Source organism: Chelonia mydas, chromosome 2, assembly GCF_015237465.2.
Source record: "Chelonia mydas isolate rCheMyd1 chromosome 2, rCheMyd1.pri.v2, whole genome shotgun sequence".
Taxonomy (NCBI): domain Eukaryota; kingdom Metazoa; phylum Chordata; order Testudines; family Cheloniidae; genus Chelonia; species Chelonia mydas.
Window position 1 is genome coordinate 6,713,666 of NC_057850.1, and position 22,826 is coordinate 6,736,491.

General features: G+C 47.9%; 1 protein-coding gene across 12 annotated transcripts in view; it reads right to left on the reverse strand.

Moving 5' to 3' along the window:
- ADGRB1 (adhesion G protein-coupled receptor B1) overlaps positions 1 to 22,826 on the reverse strand; it is a 366,154-nt gene that overhangs the window by 99,109 nt on the left and 244,219 nt on the right. For all 12 annotated transcript variants that reach the window (XM_043539002.1, XM_043539007.1, XM_043539005.1 and 9 more), the window contains one exon: positions 2,278 to 2,419. In XM_043539002.1, the coding sequence (XP_043394937.1) occupies positions 2,278 to 2,419 (142 nt within the window). The remainder of the gene's footprint in view (positions 1 to 2,277; positions 2,420 to 22,826) is intronic.

Genomic DNA, 22,826 nt, shown 5'->3' on the forward strand with positions numbered 1-22,826 from the left:
GCCACTCAGTGAGTCTCCATACTGGGCCCTGGTGCATCCCAGCTTCCTGCCCCCCAGCGGGGCTTGGGCATGGGTCATGGCAGGAGTAAAGTGTGACATCACTTTAGGCCCCGTTGCAAGGAAGGGTACGTACACCAACCACCATCCTGGTCATCACTAAACTTTGAACCTGGGCCTTCCCAAGCTGGGATTTTGAGCCTCTACTGCTCGAGCTAAAAGACTGAGCTCCCTAGTGGGCAGCCGTAGCAGACTTGTATCCTCTGCAGATCAGGCACAGGGAGGAAGGTGGCGTAACACATACTGAGCAGCGGGTTACACACACTCCACCGAGTGGCAGGTGATGGGCAACACTGGCCTAGCAGGTCACCTTCACACAGCCAGTATCTCACACCGATCAAGTCTACATGGCTGGAAGCAGGGCAGTCACTGCCCATGCAGCAAAGGGTGGAGAGCGAGGGTGGTACTTGTGCCAATGTCACCATTTCCTTCTGGCCATTTACAGGCCTTACCAGGATATCTAATTACCCTCTCCTCCCAAGTTGGAGCTACAATCCCTTTAAATCACTGCTTTCTGGCACAGTCAAAAGGGACATCAGGGACTACTATACCAGTCAGTCACCGCCCTGGTGAAGCCGTTTCAAAGTGGGTTAGCAGCTGGACCTGCCTGGGCCTAAGCAAACACAGCCAACACTGTGTCTTTGAAGCCACTTCAGTGCAGATGTTGTTTCCATGGTAACTAGTGGACCAAATACATTAGTGTTTCTAATAATAAACCAAACCTTCAACTTGGAAAATGTGCTTCCCCCACCCCTTCTTCCTTTCCCCTCCCTTTTTCTAAATTAAACCGGCATTTACTGAGCGAGGTGTAATTAGTAAATAATTGGAAGGGCCTAGTAACTCCTAGTGCCCGAGCAGATGGAAGTGTCACATGAGGGACGGTGTTCATTTGTGAATCGATGTGCGCCTGGGATCTACGCAGAAATGGCTGCAATGATATTTTTTTTATAAACCCAAACTAAAGACATTGGGATGACTCTAGGAATCCCCGGGAGCAATGCCCCAGCACCGACTTTGCATGCTCTCCGCATTCCCGGAGACCAGGCAGGACTCCGCTCCGGAGCTGGGATCGGCTCTACTTTTTCAAACACTCTCATTGAGACCCAGTGTTTGCTTCCCTTTAAATAAAGAAGCAGAAACTTCACACGCATACACACACACACACACACATATCCAGCCCCAACCCCTACTCCCCACCCCCTTCAAACAACAACCGAGTCAGCAAAGCAGTACAAACCCTTTCAAGGTCTACCAATCAGGGATGATCGGCAACCAGAGATCGCACCAAGGTTGAAAGGGGAGAAGGAAGGGGTGGAGAACAGTGGGGCTGCAAAATATAACACGTGCAAAGATTAAGTGCGGGCACTGACAACGGTGCAGATGCCAGCCTGGGTGAGTCCCCTCCCTGGTTCCACCAACATTCATATTCAAATCCACAGTGCAGGAAGAGAGCAGGGCGGAGGGGGAGGGGGTCAGGGGGGAGGCCCCTGAAACCGACAATACAATCACTGCAGCAGCCACAGCAACCCAAATGTATTCCGCCGTGCAGGCTCCAGCTCCTCCAGCTCACGCTGCAGTTGAGGAAGGGGGAGTAGGGTGACCAGACAGCAAGTGTGAAAAATGAGGACAGTGGGTGGCTACATAAGACACTGCCCTGAATATCAGGACTGTCCCTATAAAATAGGGACATCTGGTCACCCTAAGGGGGAGGGAGGGAGGGTGGCAGCAGGGCAATTTGGGGAGACAAGGGTTGGGATCTGCTCCCTGTCTCCCAACGCCTTGCTGCCCCGAACATCCTGACTTAAGGAATCGGTGGCACTTCAATGCAGCAGGCTTCCTCGGTTGGGTTTGTTTTTAGGTCACAGCCTGTCAACGGCACATCTGAGCCGCTTTGCCGTGTTCTTGTCTTTCTATATTGCAATGTCTACACGCACACATGTTCAAAAGCTCGTCTCTCTCGCCAGCAGAAGTTGGTCCAATAAAAAATATTACCTCCCCCACCTTGTCTCTCTCTACACACTCACACCCACACACACACCCCTCCAGCAGCATCCTGGTCCCTCCGCCTCCCAACACCCAGGCTGGTATTGGCGATTGATTGTCATTTAAATGTCACACGCTGGATGCTATGCCATTCTGGATTGGGATTCCCCCCCCCCCCCCTTTCTTTCTTGGCATTCTTTCGTTCTTTCTTCATTGTATGTTATTGGCAGGACTTACCATGTCTGAGCTGAGCTGGGCTAAGATGGCGAAGGTAGAGAGTCTCTCACAGAGGCATTTAGTTCGGAAGGAATCGACTGGGACTGTTCGGCAGCCGCGCCAGGACCAGGCACCAAGCTGGGAGGAGGAGGAGGAGGAGGATCTGTTAAGGGAGGGGGTGGCAAAGTGCAGAGAGGGAGAGAGAGAGACAGCAGAGAGGGAGAGAGAGAGAGGGAGAGACAGAGTGAGAGGAGGCAGCAAAAAGAAAAACCATCACCAACAAAATGCAAAAGATACAGCCAGAGCACTGACCCCCCCCTCCTCCCCACATGCTGGGAGCATCGCCACCCCCCACAAGCTGGACTCCCATCCAGGCACACAGCTGCCCTCTCCATCCCAGCACACAGGGCTCCCCGCCCCCAGAATTACCCCCACATCAGGACACAGCTCCCCTCCCACATGCCAGCACACTGCTCCCCTTCCCCAGCAACACCCACATCCCAGGACACAGCTCCCCTCCCCCAGCATCTCCCCCATCCCAGGACACACAGCTCCCCACCCCAGAATCTCCCCCACTGCAGGACACAGCTCCCCTCCCACATCCCAGCACACAGGGCTCCCCGCCCCCAGAATTACCCGCACATCAGGACACAGCTCCCTTCCCACATGCCAGCACACAGCTCCCCTCCCCCAGCAACACCCCCATCCCAGGACACAGCTCCCCTCCCCCAGCAACACCCCCATCCCAGCACACAGCTCCCCTCCCACATGCCAGCACACAGCTCCCCTCCCCAGCAACACCCGCATCCCAGCACACAGCTCCCCTCCCCCAGCATCTCCCCCATCCCAGGACACAGCTCCCCTCCCCCAGCATCTCCCCCATCCCAGGACACAGCTCCCCTCCCCCAGCATCTCCCCCATCCCAGGACACAGCTCCCCTCCCCCAGCATCACCCTCATCCCAGGACACAGCTCCCCTCCCCCAGCATCACCCCCATCCCAGGACACAGCTCCCCTCCTATATGCCAGCACACTACTCCCCTCACCAGCAACACCCCCATCCCAGCACACAGCTCCCCTCCCCCAGCATCTCCCCCATCCCAGGACACAGCTCCCCTCCCCAGCATCTCCCCCATCCCAGGACACAGCTCCCCTCCCCCAGCATCTCCCCTATCCCAGCACACAGCTCCCCTCCCCCAGCATCACCCTCATCCCAGGACACAGCTCCCCTCCCCAGCATCTCCCCCATCCCAGGACACAGCTCCCCTCCCCCAGCACCACCCGCACCTCAGGACACAGCTCCCCTCCCCAGCATCTCCCCCATCCCAGGACACACAGCTCCCCTCTCCCAGCATCACCCTCATCCCAGCACACAGCTCCCCTCCCCAGCATCTCCCCCATCCCAGGACACAGCTCCCCTCCCCCAGCATCACCCTCATCCCAGGACACAGCTCCCCTCCCCCAGCATCACCCTCATCCCAGCACACAGCTCCCTTAATTATCCCGGCACACACAACTATCCTCCCTCAACACAGCATACACAGCTCCCCTCCCCCATCCCAGGACACAAAGCTCCCCTCACTTTCTAAACTCACACAACCCCACCCCACCCCCCCGTCCTCCATTCCAGCACACGACTCCCCCCTCCTTTCCTTCCCCTCCCTATCCCTATGGAAAGCCATGGAGTAGCTCCTGTCCTGATACCCTTCTCTTCTCGCGCCCACCTGTTCCCCCCAATGCCAAGACAGGCTGTGCGGTCCACCCCAGACCCCACCCCAACCTCCCCAGATTTGGGAGCAGCAGGACTCCGGGAGGGGTGATCAGAGAGGACTACTGAGGCACAAATCTCACCTATCCTGCAAAGGACACAGGAAACAGGGAATGGGACCCAGGGATCCAGACCCTGTGAGCTGACACAGGTGCAGGGCGGCTGGGGAAGAGAGAGCACAAGAGGACCTGAAGGTGGAGAAACACTCTGGGGCATCCGTGCATGATGCACAGAGGGACAGGCACGCTGGAGGGTTTTTTAAAAAAAAAAGTCAATCCTCCACGGCAAGCGGCTGAGGCTAATCTCCTTTGGCTTGGGGCTGGCTGAAGGAGCCTGCTGCTGCTCGAGGATGGGGGTGGGAGGAAAGCGACCAGATGTTGGAGAAGGGGAAAGAATCTGGGAGAGAGGGTGGAGGCTCTTGGGCATGATAAAGTGCATCTTGGCATCGGTAAAAGTAACCTGGGTCAAGAAAATCTGTCCTGGTGGGGATTAGAGGGAAGAAGTTCCCTGTGTTCGGTGGCACTGCAAGGTAGCCAGGAACATGGGACCCCCCTCCACCCTCCCTGGGACTGCTCCTTTGGGCAAGTGTTCCACAGCCTACCACATCTCGGGTGTCAGAGTAGCAGCCGTGTTAGTCTATATCCGCAAAAAGAACAGGAGGACTTGTGGCACCTTAGAGACTAACAAATTATGCTTATGCTCAAATAAATTTGTTAGTCTCTAAGGTGCCACAAGTCCTCCTGTTCTTCTTACCACATCTCACTGTCCGAACCTTCTCCGTGGAATACAGTCGAATCCTTCCTTTGCTCAACCCCCACCAAGTCACTCTAGGGGTATGTCTACACAGCCACTAGACATGAGCCACCGGACTCGGGCTTGTGGGGCTTTTTCATTTGCTGTGTAGATATCTGGGCTCAGGCTGCAGCCTGGGCTCCAGGATACTGCAAGATGGGAGGGTCCCAGAGCTCAGGGTCCAGCCCCAATTCAGAAGCCTTAGCCAACACAGCAAAGAAACCGCCTGAACCCTGCGAGTCTAAGGCCACTGGCCCAGGCCTGCCACGGGTTTTTCTTTGCTGTGTAGACTAGCCCTAGTCACACACCCCAGAAATATCTTAAATACAGTCCAGCTCTGCCTGGCAACTGAAAGCATGCTGAATTATTGTTCCTCTTCGCACGGAGAAGCCTCAACCGAGATCAGCACCGCACTGTGCTCCGCACTGTACAAACACATTGCAAGAGACAGTTCCTGACCTGAACTGCTTACGACCTAAATGGACAAGACAGGCAAAGGCTGGGAGAGGAAACTGAGAATTATCCCTCACGTTCATTAACACCCTTGTGGGCTCTAGCATGGCGAAGACATAAATGTGTGCTGCTGGTCATTTCACTGCAGCCTCGGGTTAAACACCACATCTGTGCCCTGCGCCAAATCTGTGTGTGGCATCAGGGCTAGAATGTTCAATCCTGTTGGTTAACACGTGTGAAAGGGTTACCCAGTGGTCAGTGTGTGTTCCAGGTCCCCCTCTGCGCCAACCCACAGAGGGCAGGAGTGGTTACAGTCCCAGTTACAAAATCTGGCTCTTCAGCTCAAGTTGCAACAGCTCTTGTTTTTAGAGATCCCTGGTTCGTTCGCTGGCGTGTCAGCCAAGATGGCAGCCCTTGCCTAAGCATGACTCAAACGTCAAGCCGACATTCCCCAGAAAGCACGGCTACCAAAAGCTGGGATTAACGAGACCAAACTGTATGCGCTGAGAGTTAACCATCCGTCATCTCAATAAACATTCAAGCGTTGCCTGACCGGGTCTGAAACCAAGCTCAGGAGATGGGAAAAGAGAGACCTTGAGTTAAGGAATCATGTAGCTTTTTAATGTTTTTTTTTTTTTTTAGGTAAATGGGGAAACTCCCTGCAAAGCGTCACAAAGTTCCACAGTTCTAACGCACCCACTGTGAGGGCCAGATCACCCCCTCCTGCTGCTTTCGTGGAAGGGGTAAAAACAGTGGGAAGAGTTGGAGGCTGGCTGGGATGAGTCTATGTGCAAACTCTGGGGCTCTATCAGAGCAAAGGGAAGGGCGCTGCAGCAGTCTCACAGCAAAATAGCTGTGAGAATGAATGCCCACGCTCCAGCTATGGGATGCTCTCTTTGCACAGTCAGCCATCCTCTGAGGAGAGAGCTAGTGAAGAGCGCCAGCAGAGAGCCACAGGCAGTACATTCCAGATGGAGCCATGCTGCTATGGAGCCCAGGGCGTATAACAGACGGACTGAGCTTCTGCACAGATGCCCTTGCCTTTGGCAGATGCCCCTTGGTCTGTGGGAGCTCCTTGCAGGATTCAGGCTGTCCATAGCTCAAGAGGCCTGCACCACTCCTACAACACAGCGACTCTCTCCCCGTGTCACACAGTGGAACCTCCTTCCACAGCATCCTTCTGCCTGATCTGTGGGCAGGCAAAATCTGGGCCTTGGTTTCAGAGGGAGAGATGAGAAAAGGGTAACTGAGTTGAAACTGAAATGCAAAGGTCTGAGTATGAACAGAACAAAGCAGAATCAAGGAGCTCAAATAGCCCCTTCTGCTACTGAATCCAAAGGGCAGCTTGGGGGATGCTAAGAACTGCACCTTCCTCTGTAACGCCTGCAAACCAAAATTCCCTTGAAGAAGCAGAATAAAATGGCTTCCTCCAGCCAGATCAAGCGCAGCAGGTGGAGACAGCATGATGGAGACATAAGAAAGCACAGGAGACTGGAATGCAGGAAGAGCAGTGATGGGGAAGCGATGCCACAGTATGGAGGACAATAACAGTCACATTTCATAATGCAAATAAGGACTCAAGGGTCAGGCAAACAGCCAAAGTTCATTGTCGTCTGGTTAAAAGAAGATATATATTACAGTGCTGAGTATAGCAGTCACTGGGCACTTTGTAGTAATGTGGAATTAAGAGTTCAGTCCATTCCCAAATGGCCACTGACAGACAGAGAGGGAGTGTACATGATGTTGGTGTAGATAGAGTCATAGATTATAAAACCAAAAGGGACCACTCATAGAATCAGAAGATTGGGGTTAGAAGAGACCCCAGGCGGTCATCTAGTCCAACCCCCTGCTCAAAGAAGGACCAACTAAATCATCCCAGCCAGGGCTTTGTCGAGCCAGGCCTTAAAAACCTCTGAGGATGGAGATTCCACCACCGCCCTAGGGAACCCATTCCAGTGCTTCACCACCCTCCTAGTGAAATAGTGTTTCCTAATATCCAACCCAGACCTCCTCCACTGCAACTTGAGACCAATACTCCTTCTTCGGTCATCTGCCACCACTGAGAACAGCTGAGCTCCATCCTCTTTGGAACCCCTCTTCAGGTAGTTGAAGGCTGCTATCAAATCCCCCCTCACTCTTCTCTTCTGCAGACTAAATAAGCCCAGTTCCCTCAGCCTCTCCTCGTAAGTCATGTGCCCCTGCGCCCTGATCATTTTTGTTGCCCTCCGCTGGACTCTCTCCAATTTATCCACATCCTTTCTGTAGTGGGGGGCCTAAAACTGGATGTAATACTCCAGATGTGGCCTCACCAGTGCCGAATAGAGGGGAATAATCACTTCCCTCGATCTGCTGGCAATGATCCTACTAATACAGCCCAATATGCCATTAGCCTTCTTGGCAACAAGGGCGCACTGTTGACTCATATCCAGCTTCTCATCCACCGTATTCCTCGGGTCCTTTTCTGCAGATCATCTAGTCTGATCTTCTGCATAACACAGACCAAAGAACTGCCCTGAAATAATTTATGTTTGAACTACAGCAGATCTTGTAGAAAAACATTCTATCTTGATTTAAAATGGTCAGTGCTGGAGAATCCCCATAACCCTTGGTAAGTTATTCAAATAGTTAATTACCCTCTCTGTTAAAAAGAAGTTGCACCTTAGTTCTAGTCTGAATTTGACTATCTTCAGGTTCTAGCCATTGGATCTTCTTATACCTCTTTCTGCTAGAAGAACCCTCTATTATCAAATTGCTGTTCCTCGTGTAGGTACTTATAAACTGTGATCAAGTCACCCCCTAACCTCTTTGTTAAGCTAAACAGATTGAGCTCTTTCAGTCTTTCACTATAAAGGCAAGTTTTCCAATCCTTTAATCATTCTCATGGCTCTTCTCTGAATCCTCTCCAATTTATTAACATCCTTTTTGAATTGTGGATACCAGAACTGGACACAATATTCCAGTAGTGGTCAAACCAGTGCCAAATACAGAATAGAAATATTTATTGAACATTTCTGACTTTCTGTATTATTATTGATAATTCTATCATTTCCCTCTAGTAAAGGATCAATACCATTGCTAGGATGCTTTTGTTCTTAAGATACTTATAAAACTCCTACTTATTGTCGATAATTTTTCTGGCCATAGAGTTCTCTTGTGTCCTTTTTGCTTCCCTTATCAATTTTCTACAATTCCTAGCTTCTGATTTATATTCATTTCTATCAACTTCCACTTAAAACTGCTTTCACTTCGCCTCTAAACCAGGTTGGTATTTTAACCAATGCAGCCTTTGTTCTCGATTGTGGCATCTAGTAAAATGTTCTTTCAAAATTCCCAATTATCATTCACATTTTTCTGTTTAAATTTTTTCTTCCAACTGCTTTGGTTCATCACTATTCTGAGCTTTATGAAATTGGCCATTTAAAAACCCACATATATATTACTGGATTCTGTTTGCTCTTAACAACTGAATGGATACATTTGTGTTAGTGATAGACCTGGCCCCAAATCTCAGCTCCAGTTACCTCCAAGCTTCACATTAAAGTGGGTATGGATCTGTGCTGTACATCTCTATTGGGTCAAACTGAAACATCAGATCCAAACACTCCTGCACTCCAGGACAGTTCCCATCGCCATTTCTAGACATGGGGAAACAACTCATACATCTAAAGCACATAGTGGGATGCAGGAAAGGACACGTTTTATAATAACCATGCTTTGCTTTTACAGGACGTGATCCAATGTCCACTGAAATCAGTGGAGAGAATCCATTGAGTTCAATGTGCATTGGATCAAAGCCATTATATTATTACATATTAAAAGCCACTATACATTACCGAAGGGACGGTGTGGGATATCCTGGGTCAGACGTTCAGCTGCTGTACATAGGTATAGTCCACTGAAGTAAGTGGAATTATGTCGATTTACATCTGCTAAGGATGTAGCCCTCTATTATCAAAGATCACTGATTAAGCATCTCAGTCCTCTCAAAGTACAGGATTCTTCCTACAGGATGCTAGTTCGACCCCTTGGTTTTAAGCTTCTCAGCACAATGTCTCTCCTTCTCTTATCCTTTCCCTCATCTCAGTTACTCTGGTTTTAATCCTTCGGTACGTCTTTGCCATGGCTTGGGGAGAAAAGTCATGCTGTTAAAAGAACATTTGGGAATTATATGAAAAAATGGCCAATTCCCCCAGCAGTAATAATACTGCTCCTCTACAGAGCATTCTGTCTTCAAAGCACTTTGCAAAATGATCCAAAGTCAGTTCTGAGCACAGGACCCATGCAAGACCAGAGCACTTAAACCCAAAGGCTTGTTCACCACTTTACTCCCATATGAGCTCAAAGACCATTGTGCTGGACCTCTGCCTAAGGATGGATTTACCCACAAATGACTCAACCCACACAACACACACGGCAAGGTAGGACAGGACATATTATTTTCCCCATTTTACAGGAGGATAAACTGAAACAATGCAGTTCAGGCCAGCATTGCCAATTCTTGCCATTTTTTGGCAAGGCTTATCATATTTGGTGTTTGCATTCAAGCCCCAGCTCCTAGAGTCAAATGATTTATGTGTGAATCTCACATTCAGGTTTTTTTTTTTTAAAGTTTCTAGCCCTTGTGGGTGCAAAGGAAAGCCTAAAAACATGACACAAGTGTGACATAACAGCTCAAAAACCCAGTAGACAAACTAAAATCAAAATGTATTATTTTAATTTCTCCTACTTTTTAAGCCAGTCCGATGATTTTGGGGAGCCTGACTCATGACTGTTGAATGCTTGTGGTTGACCATTCTGTGGGGACTCGCCCAGCACCACGGAGAGAGTTGGTGTTATAGCAGATTGCAAACAATAGAGAGTAGAAGCCACTAAATGGGCTAGCTTGTGCCATCTCACTCATGCAAAATTCCCATTGGTTCCATCCGGACCCTGGCTTTTTGACTGCAATGGAACGCTGGGCAAGGAGAACAGAGTCTCCATCAGCGCCAAGGGAGCCCTTCACCCACTGGATCAGTGGGAGTTTTGCCTGAATCAGAGACTGTAAGATGTAGGGTCTAGACAATTCATATTAGCAAACTCAGCATAGAATGAAGGTCACAAATTGTTTGTCCAATGCACATTGCAATATACACATTGCAGCTCTGCTTAGAATAAGCCTCTGCTCAGGGGGGTGTTACTGTGAGTAAGGAATGACTTTGTTACAAGCTGGATCCAAAGCACACAGAAGTCCAAGGGAGGTTTTTCATGGACTTCAGTGTTTGTTTGAACCGGGGTGTGATGGGGTGTTCACCCCACACAAGGCAGAGCTGGTATATTAGGATAGTTAAAGGGATAGGCTGCATCTGGGGAAGAGCCAGAGATTGAACGACTGATTGAAGATGGAGCCCAGCTGGGGAGGATCAGAAGGGGTGGGTATAAAGCCAATAAGTTGACAGCTGAATAGGGCTGCAGAAGAAGTTGGCACCAGTCACTCCCTGGAAGTAAGGAGGGGTGTTTGAGGCTACGAAGTTAAGTAGTCTGCATTTACTCCCTGGGAGGAAGGAGTTTGAGCTGATACAACCAGGGGGACAGAAACTATAGGAAGGAGTCCCGGGAAAGAGCAAGAGGGTCCGAGGGAAAGCAGACCACAGTTGCCAGGTAGAGGGTCCCTGGACAAGAACCCAGAGTAGTGAGTGGGCCCAGGTTTCCCCTAGCCACTGAGGAAGTGGCACAAACCGGGCAGTGGAGCACAGACTGCCTAGGATGGTTGTCCAGTGGGATTTGGTCCCCTGAAAGGGGAGGACTATAGTGACCTGGTCAGAAGGCTAAGTCACAAAGAAGGAGCGCCCCGAGTCACAGAGAAAGGGAGGCCACTGGAGAAAGAAAGGGGTGTCAGACCCCTGATGTGGAGCTAATCCCCTGATGTGGCCACAAGTAGATGCCCTAGTGGCAAGCATACCATGTGACAAGGTCCTATAAGTGACGTATGCACGTGCAGGTATCATTTACAATTCAATACTGAGTCCTGTACCTCACCAGCAAGGCTCTTCATTTGGGCTATTGATTGATTGATTGATTTAATTTATTGATAATTTCCCAGGGATTTATCGGGTTTCATTTAACGGTTTCAAAACCAGAAGAAAATCAGCCAAAAACTAAAACAAAGGGCAGCAGGGGAGGTGGGGGTACTCATGGGGGTGGGGAGGATGAGTCCTCCGTGAAAGCTTTGATTCTGCACGCGGGTGCCCCTAGGTCCACGATGGAAAGCCACGCGCTCATAGCTGTGAGGAAGAGGAAGGGGGTTCATGAGCATTATCTATAAATATTAAAACCTGCGAATCCCAAGGACAAAGAGAATTCATTAGAATGCTCCAAAGGTGGAGGTGAAATAAGAGGAAATTTACGAAAGGGAAAATTTAGATGGGGATATCAGGAAAATTCTTCCTAACAATGAGATCTATCAGACTGTGGACTAGCCAAAGCGGAGAGGTGGAAGCTCCAAAACTAAACTTGAGAATACATCAGTGGGTGTAGGAAGCATTAGCAGGACACCTGAGAGGTTTATTCCATCTCTAATATCCGTGGGTTCAAATTCATCCCTAGTCCATTCCAGGAGAGAAAAGTTTGGTTATAGGTTTTCATGATGGGTGTAAACGCTGAGAATCTGACTCAGGAAAGCAATTAAGGACATAGTCCCATAGACTTCCATGGGAGTTAAGCACATGCTTAAGGACCTTCCTGACCAGTGATTAATTGCAAATTAAGGGCTTTGTTGTAGGAACAGGCATGAAACAGAAAGAAGCTTTAAAACAATGGAGCATATACTTAAGGCTTAAATAATATATAAATACTTCCTGATTCACAAGGGCTTTTTTTTCCCCTCCCTACCAAACTGCCAGGTCAGTCAAGTACTTGGCTGGGATCCATCTAGCAGCTTGAATATTAATTTGGAGAGCTGGAAACCAAGTCACAGTTAATCCCTTTTGTAGGATTCCCAAAGCAATTTTCATTTCCAGCAAAAGGCCATTGCAAAGCTCCTTCTGAACACTCGGGAAGCACGAACGGGGCTGCCTTTGTACAACTGGCTTGGAATAACATTAATTTTATCTTGACGAGTAAGTTCTGGCCACAGTTTCTCTTGGACCTCATAGTTGGCTTAGGAGGTTAAAGAGTCCTGGGGAAAGGTGCAAGGAAAAGCTTTCTCCCTTTCCTGCTTTCTTTCAGGAAAAATACAGGATGAAAAAATCTAGTTAGAATCCTGAACCAGTGATAGAGAATTCTGCATGCTCATAAATGAAAACAAATTACACTTTCAAGTGGAAAGGTGCCAAAATCAACCTCCAATTTCAAATACTCTGAAAGTACTGAACTTTCTGATCCAAATTCCAGGGTCAACTAGAATTGACACCCATAATGTCAATGGTGGTTTGGGCAATTTTGGCACCTGTCCCCTTAGGAACCAGAACGAGGCCCCCAAGCTAACAAACTTTATCACACAAGCCACTAAACACCCAACAGACAGTAATGACTTTCAGTGATTGATCCAGTGGTTTGGGGCCAGATTCTGCTCTCAGTAACATTAAATTAAATCCCGAGTGGCTACACTGAAGTCAACTTCGATCTAAATCGATGGAACTGAGAGCAGAATTGGGCCTCTAGAATTGAAAGATGATTCTTCCCAGGGCCAGTCCCCAAAAGCCAGCCAGTGTCCTGAATCTCTAAATATTCTGCCAGCAGGTGTAATTGGTATAATTATTGAAGTCAATTAAACTGATTATCCAGCCCAATACCTAGCTTTGACTTGTCATCTATAGATCTCAAAGAGCTTTACAAAAGAAGTAAATATCACTAGCCCCATTTTACAGATGGGGAAACTGAGTCACAGAGAGGCGAAATGACCCTTCCAAGGTCACCCAGAAGGCAATTAGACAGACAGAACCCAGGTTTTCCAAATCCCTACCTGGTGCTCTATTTACTAAGCAACACTACTTCCCAATCAACAACTACGCCCGTACATCCTTTCAGTGATTTAGGACCCTAGGTTAACTTATTTTGTTACAAAAGCTTTCCAGAGCCACTTTAAAGCACAGATGAAAGATGTTCCATTTCAAATCAGCTGTGAAAGTGTCCAGTCAGGACAACACAGCTACATCCACCCACACTGTATTTCCCTAGATCCAAGGACCACATTTCACAAAGTCAAATGTTCTTTGTGAACCATGAGGCTCTTCCTCCAATCAGAAATACTCTTCAGCACCAGGGTATTACCTGACACAAGGCTTAAAGTGGGATTTAACTGGGAGGTAAGTTTCGTGCTGGATCCCTGAATTTCATCCAACTGCAGCTGCTTGTACCTATCTTTGGCTTCAAGCCCTATTCTCACACCACTCTCTGCAGCACACATTGGGCACTGAAAAAAAAACAACTCTATGCTGATAGGGAAGAACCTATTATTAGATTAACAACTATTATTAAATTAACTCTTTTTTAAAAAGACAGCTATCGATCCACTTAGTCCGGGCACAGAAAGTGAATCCTGAGGAAGGATAATATTTTTTCAGAGGCTTATAATTAGAAATCAGCTTGGCTGATTTGCTTCAGATTTTAAACAAATAAAATAAAGGCACTGCTGACCTGAGAATCAACTCAGGAACTATCAGGCATACCGGAAATTTTTTGTGGGGGGAGGAAGTAGTAAGAAGGTTAAAAATGAGGCCTCCTCCCAGCTGTGAATCCATAATCATGTCTAACTGAATTGAAGCATTGCCCAAAGGACAAGGTTGCTTACTCTCCGCAAATTAGCCACAGAGAAACGAAAGAGCCCATATGCAGCTTCCAGTCTGAAACCTTAATTAACATAAACAATGTTAAATGCACAAAGAAACGCATGTTGCCATCAAAATAAAGCATATGGCTGGCTAAAGACCCGTAAGATTATCTGGAGATAATCTTTTCAGACACCATAAATACAGCTGACGCTGAGCCGTAATGACTCCCATCAGAAGGCCAGCACATTCCACTTGAGAGGAAACACAACTTTGCAAGGAGCAGTGGCCTTTCAACCCCTCCCAGTTATGAGTTGAAAATGCACCCAAAAAATCCAGAGCACAGGGCTAATTATTAATCTGTATATACTTGCTCTACATCAATGCTGTATATATATTATAAGGCCTGAAACTCAAATCTTGTACCGCACCTCGCACAATGGGGTCGTGGTCCATGTCTTGGGCTCCTAGGGGCTCCCACAATAAAAATAATTAATAATGTTAATAAAAATAATATCTCTGGTGATTTATTCCACATTTTGAGTCTTGCCAACCCCTCATGCTCAAAAATCAGGAGCTGGACCTCAACAAAATCATGATGTTGCCTTAAAAATCAGGAGATTTTAAAAAAAGACCATCACAGGAATTCTTTGGATTTACCTTTTGATTTTTAGCCTTTAAGGATCACACTTTCAAGCTCTTCTCTGCAGCCATGAGGGCTAGAAACTCATGAAAATGGAAATTCTCATGTAAAACACATGACTCCAGGAACTGGGGATTGAACAAAAAAACACCACATACGGCCAGACTCTCAATAAAATCCCCCAAGTTGGCACACTGCAGGTGTTGTCTCCATCATGCCTGTCCACTGGATAATTCCCATAGGAGACCATTGAGTGTACCACCCATCCTGGGCCAGCTCGGTAGCACTCCAGCCTCCTAACCTCTTCTCTGTCTTATGCTGGCTGCCCATGACTGCAAGGAGACAATATGGCAGCTAGGAACCACAGAGGTGTAAGGAAGCCCAGCCAGAACCCCATAACTGGCTGCAGGAAGGAGGACGCAAAGGAGCAGTTATGTCAGCTCTTCACCCCTGGGCTGGAAAGATCCTCCTGTGGTTAGCTACAGTACTTTTAGGGCCACTGTGAGCCCTAAAGCAGAAAATCTGAGCCATGATGTATTAGGCTGTAGAATAGTTTCCCAACGGAAGAGGTGGAAGCACCAGTGTAAGGGCATTACAATTATTGCTTGAGACACTGAAAACTAGACTGAACAAAGCACTAGGGAACCATCAGCACTGGCCTCCAGGAATGGACAAGATGTTCACACAGGTCAGTGGAGCCTTTCCAATTGGGATATCTAGGGCCCCTCTCAGACAAATGAGAAGATCAGAGTGTGATAGATCAGCCTCCATCCCACTTCAATGTGCCATTCCCAGCTGTTATCTCAACAGAGCAGCTCTTCCAGGTGCAGGGTCTATCTATGCCGAGGCAGCTGCTCTGGGGTCCCAGACGATACAGTTTGCATATGCACATTGCAATAGGGGCGGAAAAACAAGGACAGCAACAGGACTCCACTGAACAGCCTCCCGACCACTCACTGCACAGCACCGCAGGGAACTCTCAGAAGTGCCCTTAATTAACGAGCATGAATAGAATGAAAGCAAGTCCCAGTGGCAAATTTAACCTAGCACTCCCAGATCTTATAAGGGCTTTACACCTCAAATTTCTCAGTCAGCATGTGAAGCAGAATATGGCCCATGCATGAATCTAGAAAGAATTGTGGGAGGTACTGCATGGTCATATCCTAAACGCTGCCTCTCTGGTGCTAAGAATAACCATAATGGATCACTGTTCTCCAAAGCTATCCCCTCATTCAGCTGCAGAAAAGAGCACATAATTTCCTGACATTCTCCTTAAAACACTTCTCGCTCCCCCATCACACAGCTGATCATCCTGTCAACCTTTCAGAGATCAGGCTTTTGGAAATTGAGAAAAGTTTTCTTCATAATGCAAGCTCCAAGACAGGGTGCATCCTAGTTATGAAAACTAGCCCTGAAGCACTTGCTCTGAAAGCTTCTAGAGAAAGTGCTCTGTTGGAAAAATTAAGATATGGTCAGACAAGCAGCGTATGCATTACAGCCCACATTTATAAGAAAGTCCTAGAGGACATCCCGAATCTCAGGGGAAATCATGTTTGGGATGAATGGTGAAACTGGTCAGTGACTTTACTTGTGTACCCATCCCCCCCCACCCCCAAAAAGGGACAACCTGGCAAATAGCATGGAACAGCTTGGGCAACCCAAACTTTGGTTAACAACGGCTGCAAAAAGGAGCTAAATCAATGGGAGTTAGGTACCTAAATATCTTTGAGAATCTGGGCCTCAGATAATACAGTGATGATGAGCAAAAAGCTAGACAGATAGATTAGACTGACAGATTGATCGATTCAGGTCCCATTCGGTATACATTTGGCTGGCTGGATAATTCCAGCATTCTAAGGATTCATTAGATTTCAGGGAAATCTTGCTATTCAGCGGGAGCAGTGATACAAGCTGATGGTACCAGTCACTCCCCACTTACAGTAGAGCTCATCATACAAGAACAGTTAGCTGGCACCCGAAAAAGCACACAAGTATCATCACATTGTTGTTAATGCTTAATACATACAGCTAATCATAGAGGTTAGAGAGAAGGACTCTTCTACTAGTACAGGCCTGCCCCTTTAGAATTATGCCTACCCAGCTGGAAGATTTCAAGTTCTGCCTGGTGCATTCCACTGAAAGACATTGAGCTCCTGTCAAAAACAATAATACCCCCTTCCTGCAGGAGAAGAGGAATTGTTAAAGGGCCAGGAATGTAGGCCATCTCTTCTCAAGAGCTTATTGGTTAAGGTACTGAACTGGGACTCAGGAGATGTGGGTTCAGTTCCTGGCTCTGCTACAGAATTGCTGGGTGACATTTGGCAAGTCACTTAATCACTTTATGCCTCAGTTCCCCACCTGGAACAAGGACGTAGCAATCTTTCCCTTTCCTCACCCCTTTAGTGTCAGGTCTATTTAAATCATACAGTCATTCAGGTACGGACTATCTCTTACTAGATGTATGTACAGCACCTACCACAATGGGCCCCAGATTTTAGCTTAGGCCTCTGGGTGCTACTGTAAAACAAATATTAATAAGACCCAGTTCCTGACTCAAAGAGTACACATGACCCAAGGAGTGGGTCAGTAAGAGCACTGGCTCTCTCGGACCAATCAGCACTAGTTCCTCCAGGTAGTACTGTTTCCCAGAAACCTAAATCACCAGCTTTAAATGGCTTAGTGTAAGACTACACAATAAAGAGACAAGATGAAATAAATCAAGCAAATGAGAGCGGGGCCACTGGGCAGGGGAGGACGGGTAAAGAAATTAAATCAAGAAGCCAATCTAAGGTGCTGCAGGCAAAGATGAAGATGCTGGATTAAAGATTAACCGTAACTGAGAGGGGGATGCAGTTCTTTAAAGGCACAAATGGCTGAGAGGCACTCAGCAAAATCCATGGAAATCTCCCAAGAATGAAGTCTTCAGAGATGCAACTGGATCAGGGGTGCATCAGTGCCTGGTCCTGAGAACTCCTCCATTCATGCACGCTCCATTGTTTGCAGTTTCGGATGAGGATTAAAAGTGGAGCAAGGGGACTCATCATTAAAGGGAAAATTGCTATGGCAGCTGGCCTTGCAGGGAGCAGAGACCTGTGAAAATGGGAGAACAGGGTGCTATTGCCACGGTATCTTCAAAGCACTGGCAACTGGATCTAGAGAGCAGAGAAGCTCCTCAGCCCTGGATGGTGTAATGGGTCACATCCAAACTCTGGGAAATCTGCCTACTTCAGAGTTCCTTGTACCTTGTTCCTTGTACGTCTAGTGCTGGCCAGTGTCAGACACAGGGTACTGGAGTAGATGGGCCATTGGTTTGATCCAGTCTGGCAAATCCTATGTCCCTCTGTTCCTACCTAAACAACTCAAGCGCACAAAAACGAACATGTGCAAAATCGAAGGGATACATGCACAGGCTGGGTTGAGGCTGCTTGGAAAATCTAGCCCTGCATATTGCAACAATCTAACTATTATGTACGTTTTACCCCTGAAATCAGAAAGGTTCAACTGTGTCAGAGGCCCCATACTGCAAACTGCTAAAGGGGATTCTCCTTTCCCCAGAACTGCTACCTCTTTCAGAGCAGCAAAATTGTGTCTTGTAATGAAACATCCAACAGACACCCTGTCTTACTTTTGGGAACCCTAGGATGGGGCTACGGGGTGGGAGAGTTTTTTATTTACTGCTTTTGATTTTTAAAAAAGACATGCGATCTCACCGTGGCTTTCTAACATAGTGATACCGCCTCCCTGGTGATATAAAGTCCTTTCAGTCTTTGTTTGCACCATTCCAAGAACTGTTCTCTTCTGGCTGATAAATGCACTTGCTCGGTAAAGGTCCAATAGAGAATATGACCAGCATTTCGTGCAATCAGAGGGAGCATTAGGCCGATTACTGAAAAAGCAATAATCCCGATGATCTGAACCTCCTGGGCTCATCCAAACTCTAGTAAAGTAAATGGGTGAACTCCCATGGACCCCAGCGAGCCTTGGATGGGGCTACAGGTGGATAAGGGGACATCAAGGAATTGTGAGATAGAAGGACAGGGAAGCACAGCAGCAGCTCTATAGGCAGGGAGGTTCAGATCACTGAGATTCTTCTTTATCGTATGAAGGATATTCCTGTGTGGTCAGTGCTCCTTTCAGTCTCTTTGCCATCTGTTTGCTCTGCGATCCTCAAAACAAACTCCCCACACGGGCTAAGCACAACATTGCCAGGACGGTCAATCCCGCGTGGCACTTTAAACTGTCTTTTCCAATTTGTGTTTCATAAAGCTTTGGCTTCCAGTTCTGGAAGGTCATTCGATTCTCGTCTCCGAACTGCTGAACTGCTTCTTGCGCTCATCGTTATTCTGCATTTGTGACTGCGCCTGATGTCTGACACTGGAAATGTAAAGAAAATCCACGGTGGGACTGGAAGGATTCAAAGTGGGGCTGATTCCAATATCCCTTATGCCTGGTGTAATGCCAGAGAACTAATGGAGTTACTCCTGATTTACATCGGCCAACTGAGAAGAAACCTCTGTGAATAACAGCAGATAAAATGACGCACTAGTGTGGATGCAGCCGCACTAAGGGGTAAGCCAGATGCAGTAGTGTTGTGGCAGATTGACTGGTGAATGGGACAGATGCACTAATGCTGATGCAGCTAGCGCTGGCTTCCGGGGATGTTAATTTCACCCCTCTTCACTTGCCTGGGCCCTGCACCCCAGGGAGAACACCCCTTTAGAAAAGAAGGTGGTATCACCACTGCAACTAATTCTTGGGGCTTCTGCCGGAGCTTATGTGGGGGAGGCAGCTTTAGTTTATGGCCAGGGCTCCAGTGGACTGAATCAGCTCCCTCATTGACCAGCCTGACCATGGCCCCTCTCTTCAAAGAGGCACCCATCCTTTGGGCTGCACTAGTTTCCTTCTTCCCTCCCTTCCCCCCCTGCCGACCAGGCTCACGCTACTGTGCTCTGAACAGGTATTTAGCCACATGACTGGCGTGAATAGGATTCCCGGGGGCAGGGTCTGTTCCACCCAGCTGCAGTTCTTTAGGCACAGCGAGGATATCATGACTCATGGCTGAGGATATGTCACCCCTGGCAGCATGCAGGCAGGAGGCTGAATTCGTTCCCCTTAACTCCAAGCCCCACCCAAAGGAACAGTATTCTGTAATGATTAAACCTTCATGACAGAAGCTTCTCTGGCTGAGTGACATGCTAAACCCCAGGCATCAAAACCCAGGATCTTATTTATCTACATCTTCCACCGCCCTGCCTGGCCTGGAAGGACAGGAGGTGACAGGATCATTCAGTCTCCGGGCCTATCTCTACTGATGTGAGCAATCAAGGTTGCCAATCAGAGGCAGTTGAGGGTTGGGCAAACTGAACTGAGACCCACCAAATTCGTTTCGCACGAGCTACTGAGCTGTCACTGGATTTACACAGAGGATTTCCTCCACAGCTGGGTCCCACCGAACAGAAAGCAGGTGCTCCACAGATGTGCAAGAAAGACATACTTGCACCCGAAATGGATGGAGAAGAAACTAGGGGCTGCGTAATGCAGTGCCTCTTCTTTCTTCAGTGTCCTCTGACTTGAGATCACATACGTTTTGCACTTCAATAAAGCAGCTGAATATGGGGCAATCATTTCCTAGCCTTGCAGCTGACAACTTATTTAATTCAAACCAGTCTGGGCCTGATTCTCTCCTCCCCAGCACTTTGTGTAGCCAGCTGTACTCGAGCAAAGGGAGTGTAAGATGCTCTCAATCATTTTAAAACCATTTCACACTGCAGTAAATGACAGCCCAAGGTGTAAGGCAATGGAGAATCAGGCCTTGTGGGCTCGCAGTGACCTCTAGCCATCCATCCTTTCCTTCTACTTTATCTCTCTATCTAGTTTATAATACACACTGGAAACACACACGAAAAGAATTCTCTAGGTAGCATGGCATGCTAATTTCATCCCCACCTCCCAGCATGCCTGTCCCTGCAGCCAATCAGATTGTTCAAAATGGAGACAGATGTTGCAGCATCTGTGCAATCTTTCGCTAAACTGTCAGCTGTGTTTCACACCCTGGCGTTAATCTTTGCTGCAGTGATGAATGTCGGAGGGATCGGGAGAAAATTCACCTACTGTCACTTAGCAGGAGGACATCCTTTCACTCATTTAATACCTGCCAATGACATGGCAGCAGAGAAGAGGAGGCTCCTAGTTACACCAACTTGCATGGTCCTCAGCTGGAAAGGGCATCTGCTCCCCCATGTATGGGATGCAGCATCATGAACATCCTTTCACCATTACAGATGTAGTATCTACTGGATGCACTCATCTATCTAACCATCTTTCCACCCATCCTGATCACCCATTTCATCATTTGTACCCTGCACATCACCATGATATTTAGGTGCCAGATACACACATGGCCTCCGCCACCCCCTTTCCCTGGACAGCGTGCGAATGAGTAATAAAGTCCTGTTCCTGCTTCCACTGAAGTCAAATGCAAATCTCCCAGGTTCCAACCTCTCATGGCCCTGCGGGAAGCACAAAGCTCCCGCTGAAGTTGATGGGAGTCATTTGGATCTTGCAACATGCAGATCAGGCCCCCAGTGAGTCCAGTGGGAGCAGGACTGGGCCTGCCATTAGCTGGTTTGGTGTCATCGATCGCTTGCTTGGTGACTTTGAAGTGCCGCAAGTCACTTAGCTTTTTCCTTCAACGACTTCTAAGGAATTCTCAGACACAGTGTTTATAATCCCAGCCTCCACCCAGTGATCCCAGCTGCCTCTCTTCCTAAACTTTGCCAGTAAAGCCACGCTGGTATAGCTATGCCAGCGAAGTCTCCTAGTGCAGATGCAACTTGTACCAGGAAAAGAGTGTTTTTGCCATTCTAGCTATACCCATTCCCTGAGCGAGACAAGTTCTACCAGGCAATGCGCTTTTTTACCAGTATAACTGTATCTGCATGAGGGCTTTTGCTGGTATAGAAATGCCATTAAAAAAAAATCACACACACCCAATCTCATATTGCTGTACCAGTAAAAGTCACTAGTGTAGACCTGGCCTAAGTGCATCGACACCGACTGAGCCGTGAGCGTCTACAAGGAACAGTGCCGTGCTGGTAAGCCCCTTACGACTGATTTCCCTGAAGCATCACCATGGTCAGGGAAGCAAAAAGAGCACTTTCATATTCAACCAGGGCCAGTGGTGAGAGCACTGGACTGGACACTAAATTCCATTGACAGTCGATGGGAGCTAGACTCCTAAGTGCCTAAATCCCTATTGAAAATTGGATTTGTCTCCTAAATCAGTTAGGTGTAGTGATGCTGAGCACAGCAACATCTAATCCCTTTAAAAATATGGGCCTTAACTGTTCTGTGCCTCAGTTTCCCCATCTGTACAACAGGGATAATAGCACTGCCTTGCTTCACAGGGATGTTGAGGATAAATACATTAAAGATTCTGAGGGGCTCCGATACTATGGGACATATAAGTACCTTGGGTAGTCAGATATAGCACAGATCTTCACCCTGTATGTCTCTGAGTCTGAGTAGGGTCCTGATTATGACAGGGGATCAAGCTGCCAAGCTTGAACAAATTTCCAGTCACCTCTGCTCTGGCCCCTCTTGGGGAGGGAGAGAGGAGAGTTATGGCAAGTTACACCAGCTGAGGATTTGGCTCTTCTGTGTATGTTTCATCCCTTTGTATCATCCTGTTGGTGCTTGTTCCCAGATTGTTTGCATTAGTGAATAACTCCTTATCTGTAAAACTTGGCAGAAATGTCTTCCCTCCCCCATAAATATAAAGCTGAGACCACGTCTCTGTTCCCAGCTAGGGCCCTGATCCTGCAGTGAGATCTGTGCAGTCGTTCCCCTGTGATTGTGCAGAGCCCAGGTGACTTCAATGGGCTCCTTGTCTGAGGAAGTGTCTGCCCATGGGGAAGTAAACGGCCTGCTCACAGACCCACAGATCCAAGTGCAGGATCAGGTTCCTTATTTGCAGCTCAGAGCCAGAGATTTCCCCATGTATATTTCAGCTGCTCTGTGCCACCCTTGAGCTGCAAATGTCACTTGCCAAAACATCAGCTGCATATCTGGCATCAGGAGTTACAGATTAAAATAAATAAATAGGATAAGAATATTACACCATTAATTATTATCATGGGCCAAATCCTTGTTGGTACTGAGCCCCTGTAGTT